Source organism: Xenopus laevis, chromosome 1S (genome assembly GCF_017654675.1).
Source record: "Xenopus laevis strain J_2021 chromosome 1S, Xenopus_laevis_v10.1, whole genome shotgun sequence".
In the NCBI taxonomy this organism is placed as follows: Eukaryota; Metazoa; Chordata; class Amphibia; order Anura; family Pipidae; genus Xenopus; species Xenopus laevis.
In genome coordinates, this window is record NC_054372.1 from 157,247,342 (window position 1) to 157,274,841 (window position 27,500).

Sequence of the window (27,500 nt, forward strand, 5' to 3'; positions counted from 1 at the left end):
GTGCTTTAAGGACCCGGAGGGTGTAGGCGTACCCTTTATGGGGTCTAAGTGTATGTGGGGTAGCAGGCGTGACCCCCCCTAGAGACTTTGAACCCAGTCTGCCCCTCTGGACAGATCTCCAAATCGTGGTGCTGTCCTTACTGTGCTGGCATGTGAACAAGCAGCTGTCCGTGAAATCAGTATAGCCCCTGCTTGGACTCTAAATGTGGGTACGCATGAGGACGTACCAGCGCTCCTGTTGGTTTGCTGGGGCATCTACACATGCGATCCTACGAAGGGAGATCCACTAGCACTAAGTACGGCTAGATGGAATCTCCTGTTTCGACGTCCTGAAGAGCAGACGGGTCGGGCGCGTTGCCTAGCAACGGTAACGGCGCAAGGTTGCCACGGACGCTGGCGGATACTTCCGGGTTTCCGGTTCACCTCTGCCTCACAGCGATATTGATTGTTGCGTAAACCCCGGAGAGACTGGGTTCTTTCTCACTACATTACTGTCTAAGCACTTGGATGTACACTACAAACTACTGGACTGTTATGCGTAGCTCCTTATTCCCCAACACTTCTCACGTTCCTTGTTCACTGGGGGTTGCTATGGGACCCTAGCAACGGGTGTTTTGGCGCCATTTTGGGACATTTAATCCCTGTAGTTTGTGTTATGCACTGTTTTTCACCCTGACGAAAATTCCAGTACGGAATTGAAACGTTGGTCTACAATAAACCTTTGAAGTAAGATTTTGTTCCTGCCTTGTTGATTATACACTGGAGTGCCGTCATCTCTGTGGATATTGATGTTTTCTTTAGACTGGCACCCAGGATTCTTTGTACTTATGGTGTGCGATTCTCATACTATGGGACTACTATATATATATATATATATATATATATATATATATATATATATATATATATATATATATATATATATATATATATATATATATATATATATATATATATATATATATATATATATATATATATATATATATATATATCTATATCTATATCTATATCTATATCACGGTTATTTTTTAGTCTGAGGAAGATGGGTGCCCTAGCAACATGCGGTCTTGCTATATCTAGATATATCTATATCTATATATATATGGTAAATAAAGTGATATCAATCAACCTAATACAAGATCTTTGGAGGAGTCTTTTGTTTATGGCCAGGAAAGCCATAGTAATGAAGGAGATGTCAACTAATGCCCCATCTTTACAGGGATTGTTGGAACCAATAAAAGAAACCCTGCAACTCATCCTGCTCAAGTACATGCCATGGGCAGCCTATGACGAAGTGCCGCTATGGCATGAAACGCGTAAGGCCTCTTGTTGTGATGTTTTTGCTGGAATAAAAAAGTTTTTTACTACATCTAACTTTTGGAGTGTGGTCCGGTATGTGCTAGCCTTTCATCTTTTACTACATGCCATGGGGTTGCCCTGAAAAATATGACAAAATATGAGCAAACTGGATAAACTGCTACCTTATAATTGGTTGCTTTTTTTACTTAATATTACTGCTTGCAGATGCATAATCTGAGTAGAATCTGTGTATCTGCAATGGTTAAATACAAGGGCATCTGCAACCCAGTTTTTGTAAACCTTACTTAAGGGAAATTGTGTGCTTAACTTTCATTTGAAGCAACGTAGGTGGTTCTTTACAGTCAGGACAGTGAGGTTGTGGAATGCACTGCCGGGTGATGTTGTGATGGCTGATTCAGTTAATGCTTTTAAGAATGGCTTGGATGATTTCTTGGACAGACATAATATCCAATGCAATTGTGATACTAAAATCTATAGTTAGTGTATGAGTATATATAGTTTATGTGAGTGTATGTATGGATGCTGGGTTTCATTTGGAGGGGTTGAACTCTATTTAACTATGTAACTAACTTTGTAACTATGTATGGTGCTATTATACCTCTAATGGTGCAACAACTCCTCCTCTCTCTCTTTTTCCTATGCCTATTTTGAGTTGTACTTGGTTTATGCTATATCCAAATATTTGAAAAGCATATTTGTTCTTAACTGATGACTTATGTTTTCTGTGTGCAAAGATAAAAAGTCACATAAAGAATGGCAGACTGTCACTGTGATAGATGAAGCAGAATATACCAAAATTTGGGAGCAGGAATGAATACAGAACTACTAAAATATGCGCTAAATCAATAGCAATTTGTTGCCTTGGCAAACAAGGCCTTAAACATTAGTGCTTTTATTGCAGCTAACCCACTGCAAAGCAATCAGTCAAATTCTGAATACTGCAGGGTCTGTCTGTACATTTTTGTGACATTCCATTTACACATTATGATATGTGGATAACATTGGCCTGCATTAACTAAACAGTTTCTGAAATGGAGTCATGTAAACTGGAGTTTAAGGCTGTTGGCAAACGTATGTGCTTTCCAGCAGCTGAAAAGAGCAAGAAAGCAAACCCTGGCACCTTCTGCTGGCTGGACCGGTAAATACTTCAGTGTCAGCACTGCACTAAATTGTGTTATTTTGGTTGAAAAACTACAAGCGCACAATCTTCCTAAAATTATGAAACACCTTTAGTCTAGCTCCTCAATACTTTACCAAAAAAAATTGTAATGTTTTTAAAGGTGCTACGGAATTTTACAGGTGCTCTAAAACCGTAATAACCATACCAAACAATTCATAAAATGTTTGACCGAAAAACAAAAACATATAATAAACCGACACATGCCACATGATAAGGGCCCAATTCATGTGTTTTATAGCAGACACTCAAAATTCCAAAAGGCATTCAGTGCATTAATAGTTCTCAAACACACACACACATATATATTTACACATAAATAAACAAAAAACCTACAAACAGAAAACATGCTAATGGGTCTGAGGGAATCTCTGGGTTTACAGGATGTGCAAGAAGTCAGACATGCAAAGAAGGAGAAAATACCTGTACCGAGCCACCATGTCTGTCAGCTGCTAGGTGAGCTCTTAGGTGATGGGGGTTGGCCTGCTGGGAGTCCCAAGCTGCCATGTGGTCTGCCGACTGCCCATTATATAATGCATAAAGCATGCATGAAAGAGGAGGGAGAAAAACCCAAAACATATTAAACACCTCATGCATCATCACAATATGAGAAATCAAAGAAGCACAAGAACACAGCAAGCAAATTCTGACATATGGCTACAAGTAAAGAAAAAGAAGTAAAAAGAAATCTCATGCAAACTAGTTCCTAGTAAAAGCGCCAGCAAAGTATAGATTAGTATGCGCTAGTGAAGTTAGATTATATGTGCTGTGAGTTTGTATAAGCAACCAAAAAAGAAATACCCTTTAGGCATAGACTGTGGCAGAGTATTTGATATAATAAGGCCTTTAGTGGTATAAACGGGATGTTTGCTTAAATAGGAACTATCGTGAAAATGAAAATTTAATATAAGCTTCAGCATGTGGAAATAAAAAACTTTCTAAATACACAATTAAAAATGCTGTACTGTTTCTGCATTAACCACATTTATCTTCACTATCCAGCATCTATTCCTCTTCATTGTCTCTTCATGCAGCAGTTGGGTGTCAGATATTCATTGACAGTTAAATCCAATATATCGTATGGGGGGCTCCTTTTGCTTAGAAGATGAGCTCACTCTATTAAAGGGGTGGTTCACCTTTAAGTTTACTTTTAGTATGTTATAGAATGACTTATTCTAAGCAACTTTTCAATTGGCCTTCATTTTTTATTTTTAATAGTTTTTGAATGATTTGCCTTCTTCTGACTCTTTCCAACTTTCAAATGGGAGTCAATGGCCCCATTTAAACACAAATGCTCTAAGGCTACTAATGTAATGTTATTGCTACTTTTTATTATTCAGCTTTCTATTAAGGCCATCTCCTATTCATAATCCAGTCTCTTACTCATAGCAGTGCATGGTTGCTAGGGAAATTTGGACCCTAGCAACCAGATTGCTGAAATAGCAAACCGGAGAGCTGCTGAATAAAAAGCTATATAACTTAAAAAACACAACTAATAAAAAATGAAAACCTATTGAATTATCTCAGAATATCACTCTCTGCATAATACTAAAAAGGTGAACAAACTCTTTAAAATCCCCAACCATGCAGGATTTGTTCAAAGAATCAGTTATTTGAGTGAGCTCTAATACATCTGCTAGGAAAGGAAGTCCCCTTTCAAGATCTAACTGTCAATGACTGACACCCAACTCCTGCAATAAGACCGAATGAGGAGAAAACGGTTGCTGAGAGAGGGATAGTGAACATAAACTTGATTATTTCAGAAACAATGCAGAATTTTTAATTGATTGTGTTTAGAAAGTTTCTTATTTCAGTATAATGAAGCTTATATTACTTTTTCCCAGTTAACAGGCTAAAAAATAGTTTACACAGATAAACTGATGGGAAGCCAAGGGGTTCACATAGAGCAACAGGGCTCATCCAGCAAGGAGTTAAATGTAATTTATTCCACAGATCTACCATATGAAATCCCCTCTAATATAAAACAAGACAATCGTAGCTTACAAATAGTATACTTGTAGTTGGTGCTTGGATCCATTTTTTGTGAAACAAACTATGTATAAATAACAATTATGAAGCCAAATTAATAGAAATCTTAGATTATGTTGAAAAAACGTGGGCCTTGCTTTATGCATACTATAAAACAGCTCTGTCCAACTACTCCCATACAATGGACCAGTTTTCACTATAACACACGTTTGGGGGCCAAACTATAATAAAATTATAAGGTCATCCATAAAGAGCAGAGGTCACGAGTAGCCTTGTGGTCATAGAAACACTAGCCGTATCTGGACAGCCTTAGGCAGTAGTTTCTCTTTATCCATGCTGTTGTTTGAAGTTGCTCTCTATCTACCAAAGTTGTATATATATGAAAATATTTCATAATTCATTTTGCCCCAGATCTCACTTACAAGGCTTGCTAGGAATCTGATCTTTTGTCAGCCACTGGTAAACACAGGTAAAAACAGCAACAGCCCTGTTCTACTGATGTTGTCAGTGTGCATCAGCCAGGGCACTTTCTATTTCATATCATCAGAAGTGAGGATATGTGGACATGGCTGTCAAAAATCCCCCATGTGCCAGCATCCTAAAACAAAAAAAGACTTTCCATAACATTACATTAAGATTTCCTCAATTAAAACCTATTAGTCACAGTAATCTGGCTGAATTGTGGGACATTGCCTCTTCCCGTGGTTACGCTGATCGCCATGAATATCTTTTACTTGCGCCAATCTTGGTGTTATGCTTTGGAAAGTCTTTTTCTGGAGATCTGTTATCCAAAGTAGCAAAATTTTTCCCAGTGTGCCATTACTTTTACACTTTACCATTTATCTGACCATTATTCAAGAGCACTCACATGACAAGGAGTTGTTACTCAGAAACAATGCAGCATTTCCAATTGACGACTATCTGACAGGATGGTCATTCAAATTAATAAGGATGGATTAGGAGTGTTTCTGTTTGGATAAACTAGGTGAAAAAATGTCCCAAATCACATGTGCCATTGCCAGAACTGAAGGTCTGTCTTGGCATCCAGGGACTGTCACAGTAAACCGGCATTCACCCATAACCTCCACCCAAATGGTCTTCTGGCTGAGGACCCCGTCCACTGCTCTGTTTTCCACTAAATCAGGGGTGTCCAAACTGCGGCCCGCGGCCCATTTTGAATTGGCCCGCAGCCAGGGCCGGATTAGGCAGTTGGTTGGAAGACGCGCTATCCTCCACTTCCAGACTGCCACCAAGCAGGGCCCGCCTAGCTGAAGGTTGCCGGAGGCCAGCTCAGGATGGAGAGAAACATCACCTGCCACAGCATCTTCCGGGTCCCTGCGCACTTCTTAGTGAAGTGAAGTGGCCTGCCATCCATCTGTCTGTGTCTATCTCTCTCTGTCTCACTCCATACATATTCCATGTACTAAGCACAATTCTGCAGAACAGCCCGCTTAGTTTGCTCATAGCAAGTACAGAGAGACACCTTGAAACTATGGCAGCATAAGTATTCCCTGTACTAAGCACAATTCAGCAGGAACAGTCCACTGAGTTTGCTCATAGCCTTTACAGAGAGATTCCATATAACTATGGCAGCATAGGTATTCCCCTGTACTAAGCACAATTCAGCAGGAACAGTCCCCTAAGTTTGCTCATAGTCTGTACAGAGAGATACCATAAATTGTAGTGGCTTCACGTTTCATTTTGCCTGGGATCCAGCATGTCAGGCTGAATGTTCGGCCCCCACACATTTTCACCTCAACAAATCTGGCCCTCATTGTAAAAATTTTGGACACCCCTGCACTAAATTCAGCCTCACAACACATTTTTCTTGTTTTTAACGGCACTAAAGATGGCACATGATTCATCAAAGCATTTTCGCATGCGTTAATAGACATATTGCAAGCGTTAATTCTACATTTCTGCACAGCGGTATTCTAATCGCATTGCAATATTTATAGAATATAATTAATCCTAACGCATTATTCACTAACATCTTTTAAGAAATAAAAGCATAAAATAGTGTGATAATCACTGTGAAATTTAACAACTCTCAGGAGTAGGCGTTACTAAACAACACAGTTGCTCAATGTTTGAATAAATATAGAGTTTTATTAAAACATTGAGCAACTGTGTATTTATTATACATTGTTACAATCAAGTATTCTCAATTTAGTGCGCACAGTGGATAAGGTTATGTTCTAAATGGATACATTTTAGACCAATGAACTAAGTGGCAACTGTAACTGTGTGAAATACATACTTGGGAAATCCTATATAAGGCATAGAAAGTAAGGAGAAGTATATACAGTCACAGACAAGGTTTCTTTTTCTCTTATTTTTATATTAGGAATTATATTAAGTTTCCCAGAGAAAGCAATGACTAGAACACTGTAAAAAGAGAGTTCTACTCTGCCAGTGGCATCCCAAATGTCTTGGGTGCTATAAATTGCACTAATGACGTGTGACAATATCAAATGAAAAATATTGCACAAAATAATGCATGCTATAAAAAAACGCACACAATTCTGCTAAAATTAACATAAAAATATCACTTCTTAAGTTAGACAAGTGAACTTTTAGTGAATCGATCATTAATGAAAATGAAAATATAAAAAGTGATAAAAATTTTAAGGCATGCTATCAATAACACGCACTTTTTTGACCTTTAGTAAATCAGCCCCTATGCAGCCTATATTATCAAAACATAAGAAATTGCTTCAGAAAATTAAACATTTACAAAAATAAATTTATAGTACCAGTGGCATAACTAGATATTACTGGGCCCCGCAGCAAATTATTTTCAGGCCCACAAAGTGTCTAGAGGTTGACCTGTTTTACAAATATTTATTGCAATTGTATATGAATTAAGGCTTCATGGGGCCCCTATACCTCCTGGGCCACCCTGCAGCAGGAGGGTCTGCTTACTCTGTAGTTAAACCCCTGTATAGTACTGCAACTCAGGCTCATGCAGGGCTCTGGTTTTAGATAAAATTTGATGGTCATTCAAGCCTAAATACAAGAACCATTTATTGCCTAAAGTCGACAGAATGAAATTATTTCTAACACAAAATAAGTCTGTTGCTTTGGGGCAGTGGTAAATGGAGAGATATGTCCCCCGCGATTATTTATGAGCGAGCGTGGGCGACAATTCACCCAAAAATTCCGCTCCATCCTATATAATAAAGTTGAAGTGTCTCTGCGTCCATTCCCTGTGTCCGTGGGATTGCGCTACTGCGCATGTGCCCCATGGACCGTCTCTGGCAAATACTGTGCATGTGCCCCACGGACCACCTCTGGTGAATTTTTTTTAGTCTAGAACAATTCTGTTTTTATAAATGTTTGACTACATATGTTCTAGCGCCCGTTAATTTAACGGGCTTAATGTCTAGTAGGAAATAATTGAATATGTAATAATTGCTGGTGGCATGACCAACATATTACTAAGTCGCCCAAAGTTGCTTCTGGAGGAAACCACGCAGATTTTAGCCTCTTATTATATGAACAATTGTACGGCCATATCTCCTGTCCTGCCACTAACCATTCAGATTAAATAAAGTAGTAAAAGAACAAATCAGACGATGTTCTGGCCGTGACAGCAATCGTACAAAAGTTATGTCTAATGACAAATTCTAGTGACAGTCACCCATTGTTATTGTCAGATAGGCAATGCATGCAGAGATATTATCGTTAGCCAAAAGTAATCTTCTAACCAGTCCGATCAACCAATCGGCATGGTACAAAAAATTTTGGGACATGCTCCGAAACTCGTACGGAAGAAATTTTTGTTATGCTTTATCTTGGCATCTATGGCCAGCTTAACTTTAAACATACCCAATGTATTGGGCTGTTTTGGCTCCAATAAGGATTAATAATATTTTGTATTTTGGTATCAAGTACAAGCTACTGTTTTACGATTACAAATCTTTCTGGGTAATGGGTTTCCGGGTAACAGAAATATAATAATAATAATAATCATAATATTATATGTAATATTAGAGAAGCTGCCTTTAGATGTTCTTCACCTGTTGGTTAGCAAGGCGACATCTGATTAGCACCCCAGAATATATCTCACTGACACCACGAAAATGATATACTCTACTCTATATACACAGTAAGACTGCATTATTCATCTAAATGTGTCTGTACGGACAGAACAAGCATAGGGCCATGATCATGGGTTCACAAAACAATTTCTTACCTGCCCTGGTTGTATCAGTCAGGGCTACAGTGCTGTGTGACCATTCATATTGCCTCAGGCTAAGGGAACATGCGTTCCCTCTACTTCTCTCCCTCTTATGAACGAGGCAAAGGGGATGTGCTCAAATCAGCGCTACATTTAAAAAAGCAGCTTCCGCTTCTGAGCAGCTACACAGAGCCGTGTGGAACGGAGATCAGCTTCAAATTGCTGCTTTCACATTTTTCAGCCCAATCTCCACTCTGTGTATCCACACACAGTGGATACAGGAAGAGCTTATTTCAGCACATATGCTTTTCTCCGACCTCCTTAATATTCATTAGGTGGAGAGATGCACAGCAACTGCTTGTGTGCCCACAGTCGCACTCTTGTTACCTAGCGCAGGAACCCATAAAAATTGATCAGCAAACAGCTTACATCATTTTAATGCAAATGAGTAGCTAAAATGCTAAACGGCTAAAATATGGGCTAAACAAATGGTATCCACAGAAGTGTATGAGAGGAGCATGTCAAGAAAAAAGGGTAGACCAACTGATGCAGGGTCGGACTGGGGCTTAGGGCCCACCAGGGCTACTGCCCCAGGGCCCCCCTCAGCCCCCCCTGCCATCAGTGCGCACGAGCACAGTTCAGACAGGGAAAAGTGCCATTTTTCAGTGTGCTTAGAAATCTGGTGGTGGGTTTCTGTGTACCAATATGTGCTCTGACCAAATAATTGGAAATTGAAAAAATTGTAAGAAAGCATTGGTCCATCCTTGGACAGGACCATCATTTTGGTAAACTGTTCCGGGAACATCCACTTTTTTCATATTAAAGAGGTAGGAACATTTCCAATTATTTGGTCAGAGCAGATATTGGTACACAGAAATCCACCACCAGATTTCCAAGCACACTGAAAAATGGCACTTTCCCTGTCTGAACTGTAGCAGCTGCAATTCCATCATCAAGGGAGACCACATTTCACATTCCCACAATGGTAATAAGATCCATGTAAGACAATAATTTTCGTGTAAGACAGATTGGGTGGTCTATGTCTTAAAGTGCCCATGCGGCATGTTGTATGTGGGACAAACCTCCCGCAACGTAAAAGTACGTATAGGTGAACACAAGAGATCTATAAGTACATTTAATCCAGCAGAAAAGAAAATGAACACTCCAGTGGGGAAACAGTTTAATACAGCCAACCACAATGCAGCTAGTTTAAGGTGGATGGTACCTGAACAAATAGAAAGACCACGAAGAGGGGGTGACAGGAAGAAAACTTTATAACAATGTGAAGTCAAATGGATGGACAAGCTAAATTGCATTGAACCGTTTGGGATAAATGAGGCCAGGAGTCTAAAAAGCTTTCTGTAAATCAATAATATTTAAGGTGGCATGTTGAATCTAAACTCTATGCCTAACTCTATGCCTAAACTTTATATGTGTATTTTTTACAGTTGAAATTCACGCTGGATGACTGAATATTTACAGACTCTATGAGGATATAACCTATTACTATTGATACTATATTGTAACACTACTAAAAGTATTATTGGTGTAATTAATGAATAGATGGCAACATTACAGTATCCATATGCTTAAAAGTATGCTGATGCATTCTGTCCGCTGGCCACAAGATGGAGCTGTGGACACACTTGGGGTAATGGGTTAAGAAGTGATAAAAAAAGTCATAATGTTCACACTGTTTGTAACTTGCACCAAAGGAAGGACCTTAGAGGTACGAAACATGTAGTGCGTCAATAAAAACTACATATCATTCGAAGACTGTCCAGTTTCCTTCATGTTACCTTTGTGGAGATGGCTACTCTATTAACCTGTTTAAGAGTCTGTCAAGTCATTTGGAGGATCGTTTGGGAATAAAATCTGAGTATTTGCCTTCTTCTTCTGACTCTTCCCAACTTTCAAATGGGGGTCACCGATGTCTAATGCCAGATAATGAATCAACCAAAACAAACAAACACTGGCTGATTTAAGAAAACCTTCTATTATCACAAAGTTATTACGATCATCTTTACCACAAATTGAGGAGTGAGTAGTATATTGAAGCATACAGTTCTCCAACGTGCCTCTCAGCACCTTTTGGATGGTGAAGTGGGACTCTCCCAATAGACACACTCCAAGGCTTTGCATGCTGGCATGCTCCACTTTTAGAAGAGAACATGAAGAGCAGCTTGAAGAGCTAGCTTAATAAAAAGCATAGTCAGTTCATTAAATATAATGAACTGTTTCCCTGCACTGGTGCACCCGATGTGTTTGCTTTCGCAACACTACTATAGTTTATATAAAACAAACTGCTGTGTAGCCATGGGGGCAGCCATTCATAGCACAGTTTACATAGCAGATATCAGATAAAATTCAATTGTATTCAATAACAGAGTTGGTCTGTAGCACAGTAACCTGTGCCTTTTCTGTTATTTTAGCTTGAATGGCTGCCCCCATAGCTACACAATAGATACTATTGTTATCTTTCTAAAACAAACATATTTTTTATTAATGCATAACAGTAAATTTGATATTTATTTCTTTAAAATGCATTTATTTTTTGCTGTTATTGTTCCTTTACAGACCTTTCAAATGACCTTCCATCCATCAATCAATCAATCCAAGAAGATTGGAGTTGCAGTAATGAGCAAACCAAAGGCTTTTAGAAAGGGAGAAGCTGTTGGTGTGGGATAGGGTCTACCACCAGCTATGAGAACACATACTGGATAAAGGAAGGTGGGCAGTCATTATTAATGGAAACAGAATCTGTCTCAAGGAAGCAGACTCAGATGTCTCAAGAGCCATGTCAAATTTTCTGGCACTCACAACAAAAAAATGGATAAACATTATGCAAAAGAAGTGGCCAAATGACAGATTTATAAACAATGGTCTTTACAGAGACCAAACTTAACCAGAAATTCTTTCTTGCTTGCTTTGAATTTGTTCCATTGACTTTAATGGGTTAGACCAAGTATGAGATTGTATAAATATTTTTTTAGCATTAGTCTAATATTAAAGAAACCTACCCTATTATGAATATTAAATAGCACTTTATTAATACAATAGTGTTATGTTAAGTCACACATAAGAACTACAATGGATCTTTATAAATATATAATGCACTTATTTTGTGCATGAATTATTTTCTACCACTCTACAATTATGCCCATTAATGTAAAATGTATAGAAAGCAAAAGTAATACAAAAACCACCCAACATGACCGTGTTGGTGTTATAAATTAGCAACTAAAGCAATATATCTAACACCAGAGCCTGTGTTACGACTTTAGATCTGTTAATGTGCAATTGCACATCTGAGAAAGTTGACATTGAAGCAAGAGGGTGTATGTGAATTAAAGGCGCAGATTACCTGATTTTTGGCTTGCTGCATTTTATCTCTGTGTTGGTGTGCTTCTCTGTTTGATGAAAGTGCAGGGTCTGCATGAATAGGTCCAACAGGCGTAGGCTAAAGAAAAAAAAATACAAATAATTATTAATGGACGTGTGAACGGTAATTAGACACTTATCTTTTTAAGGGAAATAATGAAGTATTTCCCAAGCTGCCAGCCCTTCTATAGCCTATAATGGGTCTGTTGACAGTGGTGAAGGAAATCAGTTGTAAGGATCTAACAGACCTGAACAAATACAACGGTTGTCTGTAGACAAAAGTCCAGATCAAGAAAGTGGATGAATACTAGGGATGCACCAAATCCAGTTCGGGATTCTGCCTTTTTTTTTTTTTAGCAGGATTCGGCCGAATCCTTCTGCCCGGCCGAACTGAATTTGCACATGTAAATTAGGGATGGGAGGGAAATTGTGTGACATATACATATACATATATATCCTCATATTTTGCAACTGGGGGTACTTTATTTATTATAATACACAAATTTCAGTGAGTCATGTGACAGAAATGACATCAGAACTCACCGTTTATAACTGATGACATCAGAACTCACCGTTTATAAGGATATATTTTACAGGATATTCATGGCTTTTGTGTATTACAAGAAACCAACCGTGTGTGTTCTACTATGCAAGGGGAAGAGATATGATTTAATTAGAACAGCCAAGGAGGAACTATATCTAACCAAAGCATTAGATGCTGCTCAAAGCCTGTAAAGATACCATAACCCAGTTATCTCACAGAAATTCCCGGAAGCACAGCCTAAATGTCACTTAAGAGTCAGATTCAGGTTGAATTGGTGTGCTAAATATTCTGAAAAATATAGCAGGATGAGCGATATGACAATGTTTACAACAATCTGGAAACTTATCTTTATTATGTTGGGACCAAAAGGATAACTCCCAAGAATTCTCAGGCACTGAGCAAAATCTGTCTTAGAGCTGTCTTAGAACAGATTTGTTTCTAAACAAAATATTCTCAGCTGCAGACCTGTAGTGTTTCTGAATAGATGTAAGCTATAGCTTTAATTGTTATTGCATGATGAGGAAGAATCAACTTTCCAGGTCAATCTTACTAAAGAAAGGAGCTTGTATATAAGTCTGACTTGGTATTCAGTGGCAATAGAGGACCTATTGGGAGTTACTGCCCATATTTTTGGCTGCATTCTCTCTTTAATAAACTGATGGTAGAAGATTTCCCATCTGCTTGTAGCTTTAAAACAATGTTCACTGAGAATGTCCCGTTTTGCCGAAAAATTTGCGAAAGGGCAAAAAATCTGTGAAACACATTGTAGTCAATGGCCGTTTTTACACGCAGCAAATTTTTCTTCTCCAAATGCATTAGAGTCAATAGACGTTTTTTCTTATTGGCGTTTATTGGCGGCAAATTATCACCGCAGTTTTGCAACAAAATGTGCACATGGCGGAATTTGCAATTTCACCGCGAAACCATAGCTGGCGAATAAATTCGCTCATCACTATAAAATATGCAATATTCTTCTCCAATAATTGCAGTTATTCTTCCTATAAGAGCAGAAAACTGCAAGTGAACAGGAAGGGTTCACAAAGCAATGCTGCCCATTTGTCAGTACGGGTATGGGACCGGTTATCCAGAATGCTCAGGACGTGGGGTTCTCCAGATAAGGGATCTTTCAGTAATATGGATCTTCATATATTATATCAACTAGAAAATCATTTAAACATTAAATAAACCCAATAGGCTGTTTTTTCTTCCAATAAGGATTAGTTATATATTAGTTTGTATCAAGTACAAGCTATTGTTATATTATAAGTAATATGAGTAAGTGCCCAACTCGGGCACGAAACGCATCAGGCTTACATATGTCCTAATAAAGATTTTATTACTTTTATAAAAACACCATTGGTTACTGCTTTACTACTGAATGACCTCTTACTATATTTGAATGCTCTATATTTTCCAAAATTTGGCAAACCCTTGGACTGAAGGTTACCCTGGTAAGAGAGACCATCTTTCAACATCTTTTGTTTTTTGATTTTGTACTTTTCACTATTAATTTTCTTAATTCTCTATTTCTGACTTTTGTAAAAAAAAAAAAAAAAAAATGGAGCTACACACCAGTACTTATAAGACTATGGTTATATTATTACAGAGAAAAGGGAAATCATTTTTAAAAAATTTTAAAAATTTGGATTATTTGGATAAAATGGAGTCTATTATTCCATAATTCGGAGCTTTCTGGATAACTGGTTTCCGGTTTTGATTTAAAGGAACAGTAACACCAAAAAAGGAAAGTGTTTTAAGTAATGAAAATATCATGTAGTGTGCCCTGCACTGGTAAAACTGATGTGTATCCAATTTACACGGGAATAGACCGACGTTGATCATAAGCTATGGTATATATTTTATATGGTCTGCTATATTTAATATTGTTAGCCCTTAATAACTCCATAGTATAACAACCTTATGTGTACTTATGTGTTTTTTTTTTTGGGTTATAAATGTAATTGTATGCATAAGAAGGTATATAGTAAGCGGTGTAAATAATGCTGTATAATGAAGGTAAATGTCAGCAGTATATTGTCATATTAAAAAATAATAAAAAAAATTTCAAATGGAAAAAAAAACTGATGTGTTTGCTTCAGAAACACTACTATAGTTCATATAACAAGCTGCTGTGTAGCAATGGCGGAAATTAAAAAAACGGCTATATGGCACAGGTTAACTAATGGATAACAGATAACATTAGACAAACAGAGCTTATCTGCTATCTGCTGTGTAACCTGAGTCTTTTCTCCTTTGAATGGCTGCCCCCATTGCTATACAGCAGCTTATTTATATAAACAATAGTAGTGTTTCTTAAGCAAACCAGTGCAGGGCAACACTGCATTATATTGTCATTACTTTAAAACACTTATTTTTTTGACGTTATGGTTCCATTAAGAGTCAAAAGAAGAAGGCAAATTTAAAAACTATAAAAAACAAAATTAGAAAATGAAGGCCAATGAAAAGTTATTTAAAATCAGCCATTCTATAACATACTAAAAGTTAAACTGAAGGTGAACCACCCTTTAATTATTTTAACAACTACCTTTATTGAAAGGAGTATTACTTCTTAAACATATATTTCTTTGGGCAAAAATAATTGATCTTAAAAACCTGGTTCAATGACTTCTGCTAAATCACCCTAATATTATCAATGCAAATTAAATAGTGAACTAAATGACATGTGCAGCCATTAGCTGGATCATCACACAGGCAAGAAATGACAGCTGCCCGCGCTAATTTAATTGAAACTCTGTACTTACACATTCAGCATCATGGATCTATGTATAGAATAGGACACAGCATTACGGTAGAATGCTGGTTTTATTGCTAAATTGGCCTTGTAACAAGTGGAATTTACTTAAAGGGGTTGTTCACCTTTGAGATAACTTTTAGCATGTTGTAGAGAGTGATATTCAGAGACAATTGGCAATTTGTTTTCTTTTTTTTTATTATTGAAGGTTTTTGAGTTATTTAGCTTTTTATTCAGCAGCTCTTCAATTTGCATATGTACCAACCTAGTGAATCGAGTCCAAATTACCCTAGCAACCATGCATTGATTTGAAAAAGAGACTGGAATATGAATAGGAGAGGGCCTGAATAAAAGGATCAGTAATAAAAAGTAACAATAATAATATGTTTGTAGCCTTAAAGAGCACTTGATTTTTAGAAGGGGTCAGCAACGCCCATTTGAAATCTGCAAAGAGTCAGAAGAAAAGGAAAAAAAATATAAAAAAATAAACACTTAAAACCAATTGAAAAGTTGCTTAGAATAGGCCGTTCTATGACATATTAAAAGTTACCTTAAAGGAGAAATCAACCTGTGGGGAAAAAAACCCCTTCCCCCCACTCCAGGTACACCTCCCTCCCTCCCCCCAGGCTAACTACCCCCCCCCCCCGTGGAAATGCCCCATACTCCATACTTACTCCATTGGCGCATTTTCTTCCAGGTTCCACGCATCCATCTTCTGCGTCCTCTGTAAGCTGACTTAGAGATCGGTATTTCTTCGTATGTGCAGTTGGAGCAGTTTGCCGGTTTGCAACAACTGCGCATGCGCGGAATTACACGGACATTGCCGATCTCTCAGTCAGCTTACCGAGGACGAGGAAGATGGACGAATGGAACCTGGAAGAATCTGCGCCGAGGGGTAAGTATGGAGTATGGGGCATTTCTCCGGGGGCAGGAGGGAGGGAGGGCTACTTGGGGTGGGGGGTAGGTGTTTTTTTCCCGGACAGGTTGATTCCTCCTTTAAAGGTAAATCACACCTTTAACAATAACTTAATATTAAGTCAGTCTAAAAATTGCAAATATCACGGATGAACCCGAATTGCCTCCCGCTGGCTAAGATGTAAATCACCGGCGGGATGGCAATCGGTGTGCTTTGTTTTCTGAAGTCGCCTGAAATTACCTCACGAGGAAACTTCAGACGACTTTGGAAAAACAAAGCGCACAGATTGCCATCCCGCTGGCAATTTACATTTTAACCGGCAGCAGGCATTAGAGGGAGATTAGTCGCCCGAAGCGGGTGACTAAATCTCCCCAAATCTGAGGGTGTGTCTTTGCCCTAACTCAGGTTAGCCCATGTTAAAGTACCATTAAAAAAATGTTGTAAATTAATGAAAATATGATGTACTGTTTTACTTCACTGGTACAACTGGTGTGTTTGCTTCGGAAACTCTCCAATAGTTTATAGAAACAAGCTGTGTAGACATGGGAGCAGTTATTCAAAGCTGAAAAAGAAGAAAAGGCACAGAATACACAGCAGGTAAAAAATACGCTCTGTAGTATACAAAACTTCAAAACCTCTGCTGTGTATTCTGTGCTTAAATGGCTGCCCCTCATGGCTACAAAGAACCTTGTTTATATAAACTAGAGTTGTGTTTCTAAAGTAAACCAAATTTACTAGTGCAGGGAAACAGTACATTACATTGTCATTCCTTTGTTGTGTTACTGTTCCTTTTATTTATTCCTGCAATTACTTACCAGCTGTTTTCCAATCCAGTCATATTCATAATCAAACATATATCCTTTACGATCAAACAAATCAGTAAAAAGTTTTCTTAAGTAGTCATAGTCAGGTTTCTCAAAAAAGTCTAGTCTTCTCACATAGCGTAAATATGTCGCCATCTCTTCTGTAACAGGAAAAGATGCACTGTGTAAGGTTCCTCGTACAATAAACAAATGTACCTGTCGCCGTACATAAAATATGAGATGCCTATATATATATATATATTGACACTGTGATTAGGTAGACTGCCATTCTTTATTAGGCTTTATGATTTATTCTTTTCAATTTCAGAGAGCATTATTTAAAGTAGATCATTACCTCAAATGCTCTGCACCAAGAATTAACGGTTGTTTTTTAAAATTTGCTTCTTAAAGGAGAAGGAAACCTAGTCGGCGCAAAAACCCTCCCCCCCTCCCGTGTGTTGCCCACCCTCCCTCCTCCCCCCTGGCCTACCTGTCCCGCTGGGAAAATGTCCCTATCTTGTTACTTGCCCTTCTGCGCAGGTCCAGTCCACGGAGTTCACAGGCACCATCTTCTTCCACGCGATCTTCTTCCTGCTTTGACTAGCGCATGCGCAGTAGGAGCATTTCGCCGGTACGATCTACTGCGCATGCGCCAAAAGTCACGAAAACTTCGTGACTTTTGGCGCATGCGCAGTAGATCCGTACTGGCGAAATGCTCCTACTGCGCATGCGCCAAAACACCGGTCAAAGCAGGAAGAAGATCGCGTGGAAGAAGATGGTGCCTGTGAACTCCGTGGACTGGACCTGCGCAGAAGGGCAAGTAACAAGATAGGGACATTTTCCCAGCGGGACAGGTAGGCCAGGGGGGAGGAGGGAGGGTGGGCAACACACGGGAGGGGGGAGGGTTTTTACGCCGACTGGGTTTCCTTCTCCTTCAAAGAAAAAGCAAGTTTCAGCAGAATAAATGAATTTCATAATAGTGCCTAAAAATTTATGAGAAAGCAACAATATTGACCCAGCAGCGCCTGGGCACTTTGTCTTAAACAAGTGTTTCAGACAAAATAAGTGCCCAAGTACTGCTCTAAAAGTTCAGTGAACTTTAGAAAGGAAAATTGCAGGCGCCTTGCACGGCTTTATACAAAACTTTGTCGTCTGTCGACATTTTGGACAACACTCTGCGACATTTTTTACGAATGTATTTGTACACAAAAATAAACATATCACACCATGGGGCAGATTTCTTAAGGGTTGAACTGAAAATTCTAATTCGAGTTTTCTTTTTTTTTATTTTCTCAAAATGAAAAGGGTTAAGAAGTTTTCTAATATTTTTTTTTGGTCAAAACTCTCGTGAATTATCCAAATTTGATTCGAGTTTTAATTTGAATTAAAATTTCGAGATTTATCATATTCTGGCCCTCGACTTCAACTATTCGCCACCTAAAACCTGCCGAATTACTGTATAAGTCAACAGGAGAGGTCCAGGGATCAATTTGGTGATGCTTGTAGCCTTCCTGAATCAAGTTTTTTTAAATTCGAATGGAGTTTTTAGAATTCGAATGGAGTTTTTAGAATTCGAATGGAGTTTTTATAATTCGAATCACGTTTTTATCATTCAAATCAAATTTGATTTGAGTTCTCGGGTCGTTTAAATTAATTTGAGTTTAAAAAATTTGATGTTATTAATAAATTTCGACTAGTCGAATTTCAGATTTATGGGAGTTTAAAAAAACACACATGAATTTGAAATTCGACCTGCCTTCAAGTGTAGGACAAAACTGGTTATTTTACAAGGGAGAACAATTTCAGAACAAGCAGACCTTGCAAAGCCCCCAAGCAATCTATATTCATCATTGTTGTATCACTAGTCTCATTTTAGTGCAACACTGCTTTCTTTCTTCTTTGTATGTATTTATTAGTGGATTAGTAGCGATTTAGCTTTAAAATATATCAGCATGGGGATTTTATAACGTAACAACCTTAAACAGAAGCGATGCTCCACTGCAATGCAGATTCATAACTTACTACTGATAAGTTTTAATGTGAACACACTTCATTTCATATTATGGAAAGCATACATTTTGGATTCCTCCGCCTTTTCTTCTTTTTCTTAACAGTGTGAAAATTAATTTCTATTTCTTTATAACTAGACTGTATTAAAATCTATTTTTTTACCTGGCAAGTGTTTTTTAAAGTTTGGCTCATTAATATAATGCAATCTATGCCATTATCACTTCAGAAAAAAAAAATAGATAAAACTGGACATGATAAATTCTCAAAGTAGATTTTACACCTGCCAAATTTTTTTTTCAAAAAATAGAAATTAATTTTCACCCTGTAGAGAAAAAGATGAAAATGCTGAAGAATCCAAAATGTAGGCTTTCCATCATATGAAATAAAGTGTAATCAATTGGTTAAAATCAAAGCAAACCAATTTACAAGCTAGATGGATAATGCATAAATGCACTTTTTTGGTAAAGATTTTTAAAGCAGGTACCCAAAAACACTATCAACTTTCCATATAGGCAATCCAGCAAACTGACAAATAGGAAAATACTTCATTAAAGACCGCATTGGTTCTCGTTAGGACTATAAATAGCCTTAAGAAATTGTCTGTTTACCTGGGAAGTTCTCACAAAGCACTTCAATTGGTGTTGCTCTCTTTGTGTCTCCAATTTTTTGATATCTTTCTTTTAATGTGTCAGCCTACAAAAATCAAAGACACATACTCAATAAACAGATCATTAACTGAATTTCAACAAACTGAACTTTCAAATACGCCGAGGGTACAAGTTAAACTCATTAAATAACTTGAATATATACTGCTCAAAAAATAAAATTTCCGAATTGTTACATTATAATTTAAGAATATTTTTCTTACGGTTGAAAAATATATACTGTACCTTCAAGCCTTGCCACGGTAAGCTACCTCGCAGGAAATACATGAACATATGTCCTAATGCTTCTAAATCATCTCTTCTACTTTGCTCTATAAAAGAAAGAAACAATTCTTATAGTTTAACATGCTAAACACACACAGATTACAAAAAAAAACCTTTATGATGGGTAGTAAAACGCACTGAATATCATAAGAAAATTTGTTTCATACGATATTATCGATGCTACCTTAAGCAGATGAGGACAGTGTTAAATGTAAGAGATCTTCTGGTATTCTTGACAAACCGGTATGAAAAAGGCCAGACTAGGAAATCAAAAATAACGTCTTAAAGGAACAGTAAACCAAAAACGACAATGTACGGTTACCCTGCACTGGTAAAACTGGTGTGTTTGCTTCACAAACACAACTATAGTTTATTTAGCAAGCTGCTGTGCTAACATAGGGACAGCTATTCAAGCACAGGAAACACAGTAGATAACAGGTAATGCTGAAGAATCCCATTGTATACTACAGAGATTATCTGTTATTTATCCTGTGCCTTTTCTCCTTTTTCAGCTTTGACTGGCTCTCCCCATGGCTACACAGCAGCTTGTTTAAAGAAACTATAGTAGTGTTTCTGAAGCAAACCCCAGTTCTACTAGTGCAGTGCAAAAGTACATTTCACTGTCATACTTTTAAAACACTCATCTTTTGGTGTTACTGTTCCTTTAAATTTTGATAATGAAACATCATGTAAAGAACAGCCCACATTCTAATTTCATATATTGAGGTTGAATCTGCTTGAAATTTCCAGTTGAATGATGTAGGCTAGTGTAAATATAATCACATTTTTCTATTTACATGAAGAAGTCTGCTTCTCAGATGCCATGTTATATTGAGACTAGGCCTGCAGACAGTGCTGTGAAGGATTTTCTGCTTGAAATTCAACTTGGAAGAGGCCAGCTGCAATAAAAATATATTGCTGCCACATCTCCACATTCCATAAAGTCACATGTACAAAGAAATCCAGTCCCTTTTGGGGATATAGGTCTATATTCTGATGTAAAAATACAGACTTTAGCTCCTATGCCCTCGAATACCAAAAACGAGTTCTTAAATGCAAGACTGTAAATTCAGCATAACACATTTTCCATTTGATACAAAATACATTATTACTTGAGCATAACTTTTTCCACAAGACAGTTTCAGCTTTTAAAATGCATGAATAATGCACTGGGTTAGTACTTTCCCAACACTAACACCCGTTATGATAAAGCAGGATGTAATACATTCCACATTAGGCTCTCCGAAAGAAGTTTACTTTGCCTAATGTTGTTCCATGGAACAACTAGGCAACGATCCGCAGTATAACAATGTTGCGACAATTCAGGCTATGGAACTAGTAGGGGATGAAATACATTGCAATTTGAATAGCAAGTACTTTTTAGAACTGATAACATGAATGAGCAATTTCTGTACAGATGTATTTTACAAATAACGTTGTATTTGGGTTGTAAAATATGTAAATACTGTACAGTAGAATTCAAATGTTAGGGTTTTCAGGAGACCAAAAAAAAAATTAAAAAAAAACGCCGCAAAAGCTAGGAAAGTGTAAAACCAGGGAAATTTATTATGTGTTCTATATTGGTGGGACCACAAAAAAGATGGGGAAACTTAAAACGAGGGGATGTAAAATCAATAACGGCTTATTAACAGTACCTTCTTGTTTTTAAAAAGAAAACTACAGGTATGGGACCTGTTATCCAGAATGCTCTGGACCTGGGGCTTTCCAGATAACGGATCTTTCCGTAGTTTGAATCTTCATACCTTAAGTCTACTAGAAAATCACAAATGTATTAAATAAGCCCAATGGGCTGGTTCCGTTATTAAAGTGGATCTGTCACCCAGACACAAAAAGCTGTATAATAAAATTGCTTTTCAAATTAAACATGAAAACCAAATTCTATTTTTTATTAAAGCAGTCATAGCTGTTGTAAGCTCATTTAAAAAATCTCAGCTGTCAATCAAATATTGTCTGCCCCTCCTCTATGCCTTAGGCAATTACTTTCACTTTCCATTCAGCACTTCCTAGATGTCACTGCCCTCCCCACATTCCCCTGTTCTCTTCACCATTTAATTGTGTAACCAGGGCATGGGGATGGACATCAGGCCCCCCATTCTGGTGCACAAACAAGATTCTGAGATAATGCAAGGCTTGTCTTAATAACAATGTCCACAAAATGGCTTCTGACTGCTTGCTATAATTATGAATTCCCAGACTGAAGGAAACAAGATTCAAATAATTGATATAGTGTAATTAAAGTTCATTTTGCTTGACTAATGTGATAAAATAGGATTTTGAATAATCTTCTTGGGTGACTGGTCCCCTTTAATAAGGATTTGTTATATTAGTTGGGATAAAGTACAACGTATTGTTTTATTACTACAGAGAAAAAGCATTTCAAGCAATTGTAATGAATGTATTTTTTTTTTATACATAGGGATTGATTAACTTTTCTATAAACAGCTAACATGCAGCTGTCATACCGGTTACTCTGGCAAAGAATAACATTTGGTCTCTTCTGTGGAAAAAGAATAAAGTGACAGAACTTTTTACTGGAGGCTTTGATGGCATAAACTACAAAATTAAATCATTATGCGAATATAAACAATAGTTTTATAGATTTTCACTTACATCATAATTATGTTATGTTGTATACAAAATATTTTAAATGTACTGTGCTTTTTGACAATGCAAGTCAGTGTACATTGCATTCCTTAGTGGGCGAAACGTACAGACGTCCTTTTGTGTTATAAAGGGTGCATTTTGGTACAGCAATGTTAGGAAAATTATAACATTGTAATTATAAGACAACTACTATAGAAGATGAAAAAATAAAATCAGTGCTACAGAAATCTGAGCTGTAGGGCAGAAAACCCAAGCTGTCAAGAAGGTGAGAACACACATATTAACACAAAGTATTTAGTTGTGGGTTAATCCTACACCCATTTGTTACAGAGGCCTTTAAATAATGTGGATCGTCTATTTTGCTATACCTGAAACACACTACAACTGCAATCATATTTGTAATTACTGTATTGATATGGAGATTTCTAAATCCTATTTGACCATTGCTTGAATAAATTATTAAAAAAAGTAGAACGTTCGCAGATTAGGGCAATGATTAAAAGAGAACCAGCTTTTTTAAAGAATTATAAATTCTAAAAAAGAAAATGATAAAAAAAATAATGATTTTAGGCATAAGCACATGTAATTTTCATGATATGGTTTCTTTCCCAAACAAAGGGAATTTGTTGTACAATTGTTATGTGTTAAACCAGTAGATGGCGGCAGAATGAAGCATATTATAGTGTATATTAAATGAGCAGCTAAAAGTGCACTACACATTTAATGAAATTAGCCATGTCTTGCAAACATGAATGAGCTAATTTTAACAGGCCCATTCAACTTGAGGAGGCGTTTTAAGGAATAATGGCTACACAAAGAATGAAAACATGACATTTTACCCATAACCGTAATTGTACGAGTACTTTGCAGTAAAGAGAGAGAACAAAGGATATAATCACTGGAGTGCTGACAAAAACAGACTTCCCAGAGATTTTTAAGACCAAAGGCACACTAAGAAGATTGTCCATTTTCTTCCGCAGGCATTTATAGAGGCAGAGAGAAGTGGATAGTCTCTTATGAACACACCCTGTAACTCAATTGATAGGCCCAATGTCAGCCTGTGGAGCTACACGCAGAGTTGATATCGAAGCAAAAGTATGCATATTCGAACCTATATCCCTTTTGTGTAGCTCCACATAGGCCAAAGCGGAGGCTATTGATGAAGCTGTGGGGTTGTAAACATAAGAGTGGATCCGCATTCTTTCACCTCCATAACAAACACCTGCTAACAATCTGCTTAGTGTGCTCTTGGTCTATGCAAAGGGGCTGATTTATCAAAAATCAAGTGGGTATTTTTTCCAAAACTTTAAAAACAGAATTTATTAAAGGGAAAAAAAACACGAAAAGTCAGCACATAAAGGCTGGTGATTGTTATATAGAAGTCAATGGGAATGTTGTCTAAACTTTTTTTTATTTATATTCCATGTTTTTTGAAAGATTCAAGGTTTTCAGCCTCGTTTAAAATGTATGGGACAATGACATTCTCACTGGCAAGTGCCTTTTTTTCCCACAAAAAAACACTTGGGAATATTGTGTCACCTTTCTTTCTTAAATAAGATAGCATTAGAGAAAGAGAGTTTTTTTTCCCTCATCTGCATTTTTTTTCTCACAAACTCATATTTTATTGTTATTTATCGAAGTCCGAAAATTTCAAATTTCCCTGTTTTTTTTGAAGCCATGCAGACCAAACTCCTGCGCACCTTTTTTTTTACCATTTTTATCAATAAATTTTCCTGAAAAAATCTGGTGCTGTTAAAGACTAGATAAATTTGTAAAAAAAAATCCAAATCGTACGATTTTTTTTTTTTAATGAAAACGGATTTTCGCCTGAAAACCACAAAATCTTCGGATTATTGAACGAAACCCAGGGTCGTTCAGGATATCTTCCAAATGTAAACAGGACATCTGCAAATTACTTCTATATGAACTCAGCAGGTCTGAGACGGAGTACTTTTTAATTGGACTTTTAACACCATTGGGGTTTAATAAATCACGGGGAAAAAATTACTACAAAGAAATCGTGTATTCCCCCTTTAAAAAGCGTGTGTGTTCTGGGGGTCCAAAAAAAAAAATCTAACACTTTTTAAAGGGGGGAATACATGATTTCTTTGAAGTAATAACATTTTTTTTTCATTGCTTATAAACACAGGGTTCTGGGAGGTCCAAAAAAAAAACTCTGTATTTATAAGCATAGGCACAGCACAGAGATCTTAGAAAATGTTCTCACTGTGCATGTGCTCACTCAAGGTAGCCAATCGTATATTTTTGAGACTATTATGGTTGTGCATTGTAAAAATGGGAAATAATATATGTATTATAAAAATAATGTTCAAGAACTCTCCTCTTTGTCTCCTAGTATCCTTATATCTTACAAGAGGCGTGTAGAATTTCCTATATTGTGTGTTTTTATTGTACTCTTACCATATCCTCTGGCATTGTATTTACACTTAATACTAAAAAGGGTTTACTGAAGTGGTGGAATATTCTTATGTTTTAAAAATACATAGGGATTACAATATTTTCTCTTGCACAAAGAAAGAAAATGTTATTCTAAGAAACTTTTCAAAATAGCTAATTGAAAAATTCAATTGGTTTAAAGTGATATGTAACAGAGCAATATTTGTTCCTTTTTTGCACTGCTGGTTCTGTTCTCTGGAAACAATGTCACAAAAGCCAGCTCTGCTGCAGCCAAGGCTCCAATAAATAGCAACAATATCTTGCATGCTCCCAAACAGGTCTGGTTAGCTGGCCTTTGTTACACTGTTTCAATAGAACCAGCAGCACAGAGAAGATAGGGTCAAATACGGCTTTTAATAGCATATATGCAAATGTTATAATATATTTTAATATATATATATATATATATATATATATATATATATATATATATATATATATATATATATATATATATATATATATATATATATAGATTGTAGTTGCTTAGAATTAAATTTTTTATTATGCAGAAACGTGTAATTTCCCTTTTAGTATATAGAAAATTGTGGCAGCAAATAATGGTTTTCTGTGACAGTAATTCCTTTAGGGATACAGCCTCTAGCCAAAGGAACACATTACCTCTCTTCTAAAAAAACATATAAGGATCTGGTAGAATGTCAAATACAAAGTAAAATCATTTTAGAGAAAATGCATAATTAAAGACGCGGGAAGCTAAAAGCCTCACCTGAAGCATTGCGTGCCTCTCAAAAAAGAATAGTGAGTTTCATAGTGTTTTGGCTTTTAAATAGGAAAAACTGTAAGAGAATAATCTGACACGAAACCTAAATTATTCTTTGCCATTTATAGAAGAAAATAGTTTGCTACTTTTCAAAGTTATCCTTAAAGGGCCAGTTTACTTTCACAAAGTGTACACCACATAATGAGCAGGAGGTCCTGTGGATGCTAGGTGAAGATGAAAGGGTTAACGTCATGGAGACTTGTTTGTGTCATATTATATACAATTTGTATATTTTTCTATATGTTGTGTATTTGCGTATGCTGTATAATTTACAACAGTATGTAACAATACATTAGATAGCTTTAAGAAGGGGTTGGATGGATTTTTAGCAAGGGAGGGAATACAGGGCCATGGAAGATAGCTCATAGTACAAGTTGATCCAGGAAACTGGTCCGATTGGAATCTTGGGAGTAAGGAAGTATTTTTTCCCCCCTCTGAGGCAAATTGGAGAGACTTCAAAATGTTTTTTTTTGCCTTCTTCTGGATCAGTTAGCAGCTAGGAAGGTTATACATTATACAGACTTAAAAAGTAACAGATCAGTGTAAAAATAAAAACTGTATATATTGATAGGCTGTGCAAAATGAAAACTGTGCAAAATGAGAAATGTTTCTAATATAGTTATTTAGGCAAAAATTCAATGTATAAAGGATTGAGTGACTGGATGTCTAATATAATAGCCAGAATCCAACTTCCTGCTTTAAAGCTCTCTAACTCTGAGTTAGTCAGTGACTTGAAGGGGGGGGCACATGGGACATAACTGTTCAGTGAGTTTGCAACTGATCCTCAGCATTCAGCTCAGATTCAAAAGCAATTGTTATGGCCCATGTGGTTCCCCCTCAAGTCACGGATTGGTTACTGTTTGGTCACCAGGGTAACCAGTCAGTGGAAACCAAGAGAGCTGAAAAACAGGAAATAGTGTTCTGTTCTATTATGTTAGACATCCAGTCACTCCAGCCTTTATACATTTAATTTTTGCCTAACTAACTATATTAGAAACATGTTTTATTTTGCACAATCTATCGATTTACCTAGTTTTTATTTTTATACTAATTCCTTTAAAAAGGTTGAACTTGATGGACTTGTGTCTTTTTTTAACCTAACTTACTATGTTACTATGTTAAGTCCTCTCCTCTTTGACAAGGGTAGCTGTACATTCAATTGTTTCTTCCTTCCTTTACTGATTCTTGAATGGAGTCCTTAGGAATCCATGGCCAACTACCTGAGATGAACTTACTGGCCAATTAGAGTTTGACAAAAAAACCTTAACGTCAATCTCTAGGTAATAGAATGGGATATGGTTTAGTTAGAGAGTTTCCTAGAGATGCTGTAGTGAGGACAAAGTTGACAGACCCACTGGAAGGATGACTATAAGAGAAGCAATGGCTTTAGATGTAACATACATGTTAATACAGTATCTTTGTAAATATTTGTTTATATTTTATTTCGATTTGGTGGTGTTTTGCATTTTACATGTTTGTTATTGTAGACGTGTGTCAATATTTTATGTTAATAAATGTATATTTTGATTGAACTTTCTCTATTATTGAAACCTCATAACTAGAAATATGCATGTACTTAAGTAAATATATAGGTTTATTCTGGTATACAAAACGATATCCTTGCGCAACA

The 27,500-nt window shown here is 36.9% G+C and overlaps 1 protein-coding gene across 1 annotated transcript in view; it reads right to left on the reverse strand.

Moving 5' to 3' along the window:
• Positions 1-27,500, reverse strand: part of csnk1g3.S (casein kinase 1 gamma 3 S homeolog) — a gene marked incomplete at its 5' end in the record, with an annotated part of 91,002 nt that overhangs the window by 14,820 nt on the left and 48,682 nt on the right. Inside the window, 4 exon segments of the mRNA NM_001095821.1 lie at positions 12,037-12,132; positions 17,081-17,229; positions 19,687-19,771; positions 19,969-20,054. Coding sequence (NP_001089290.1) covers positions 12,037-12,132; positions 17,081-17,229; positions 19,687-19,771; positions 19,969-20,054 — 416 coding nt within the window.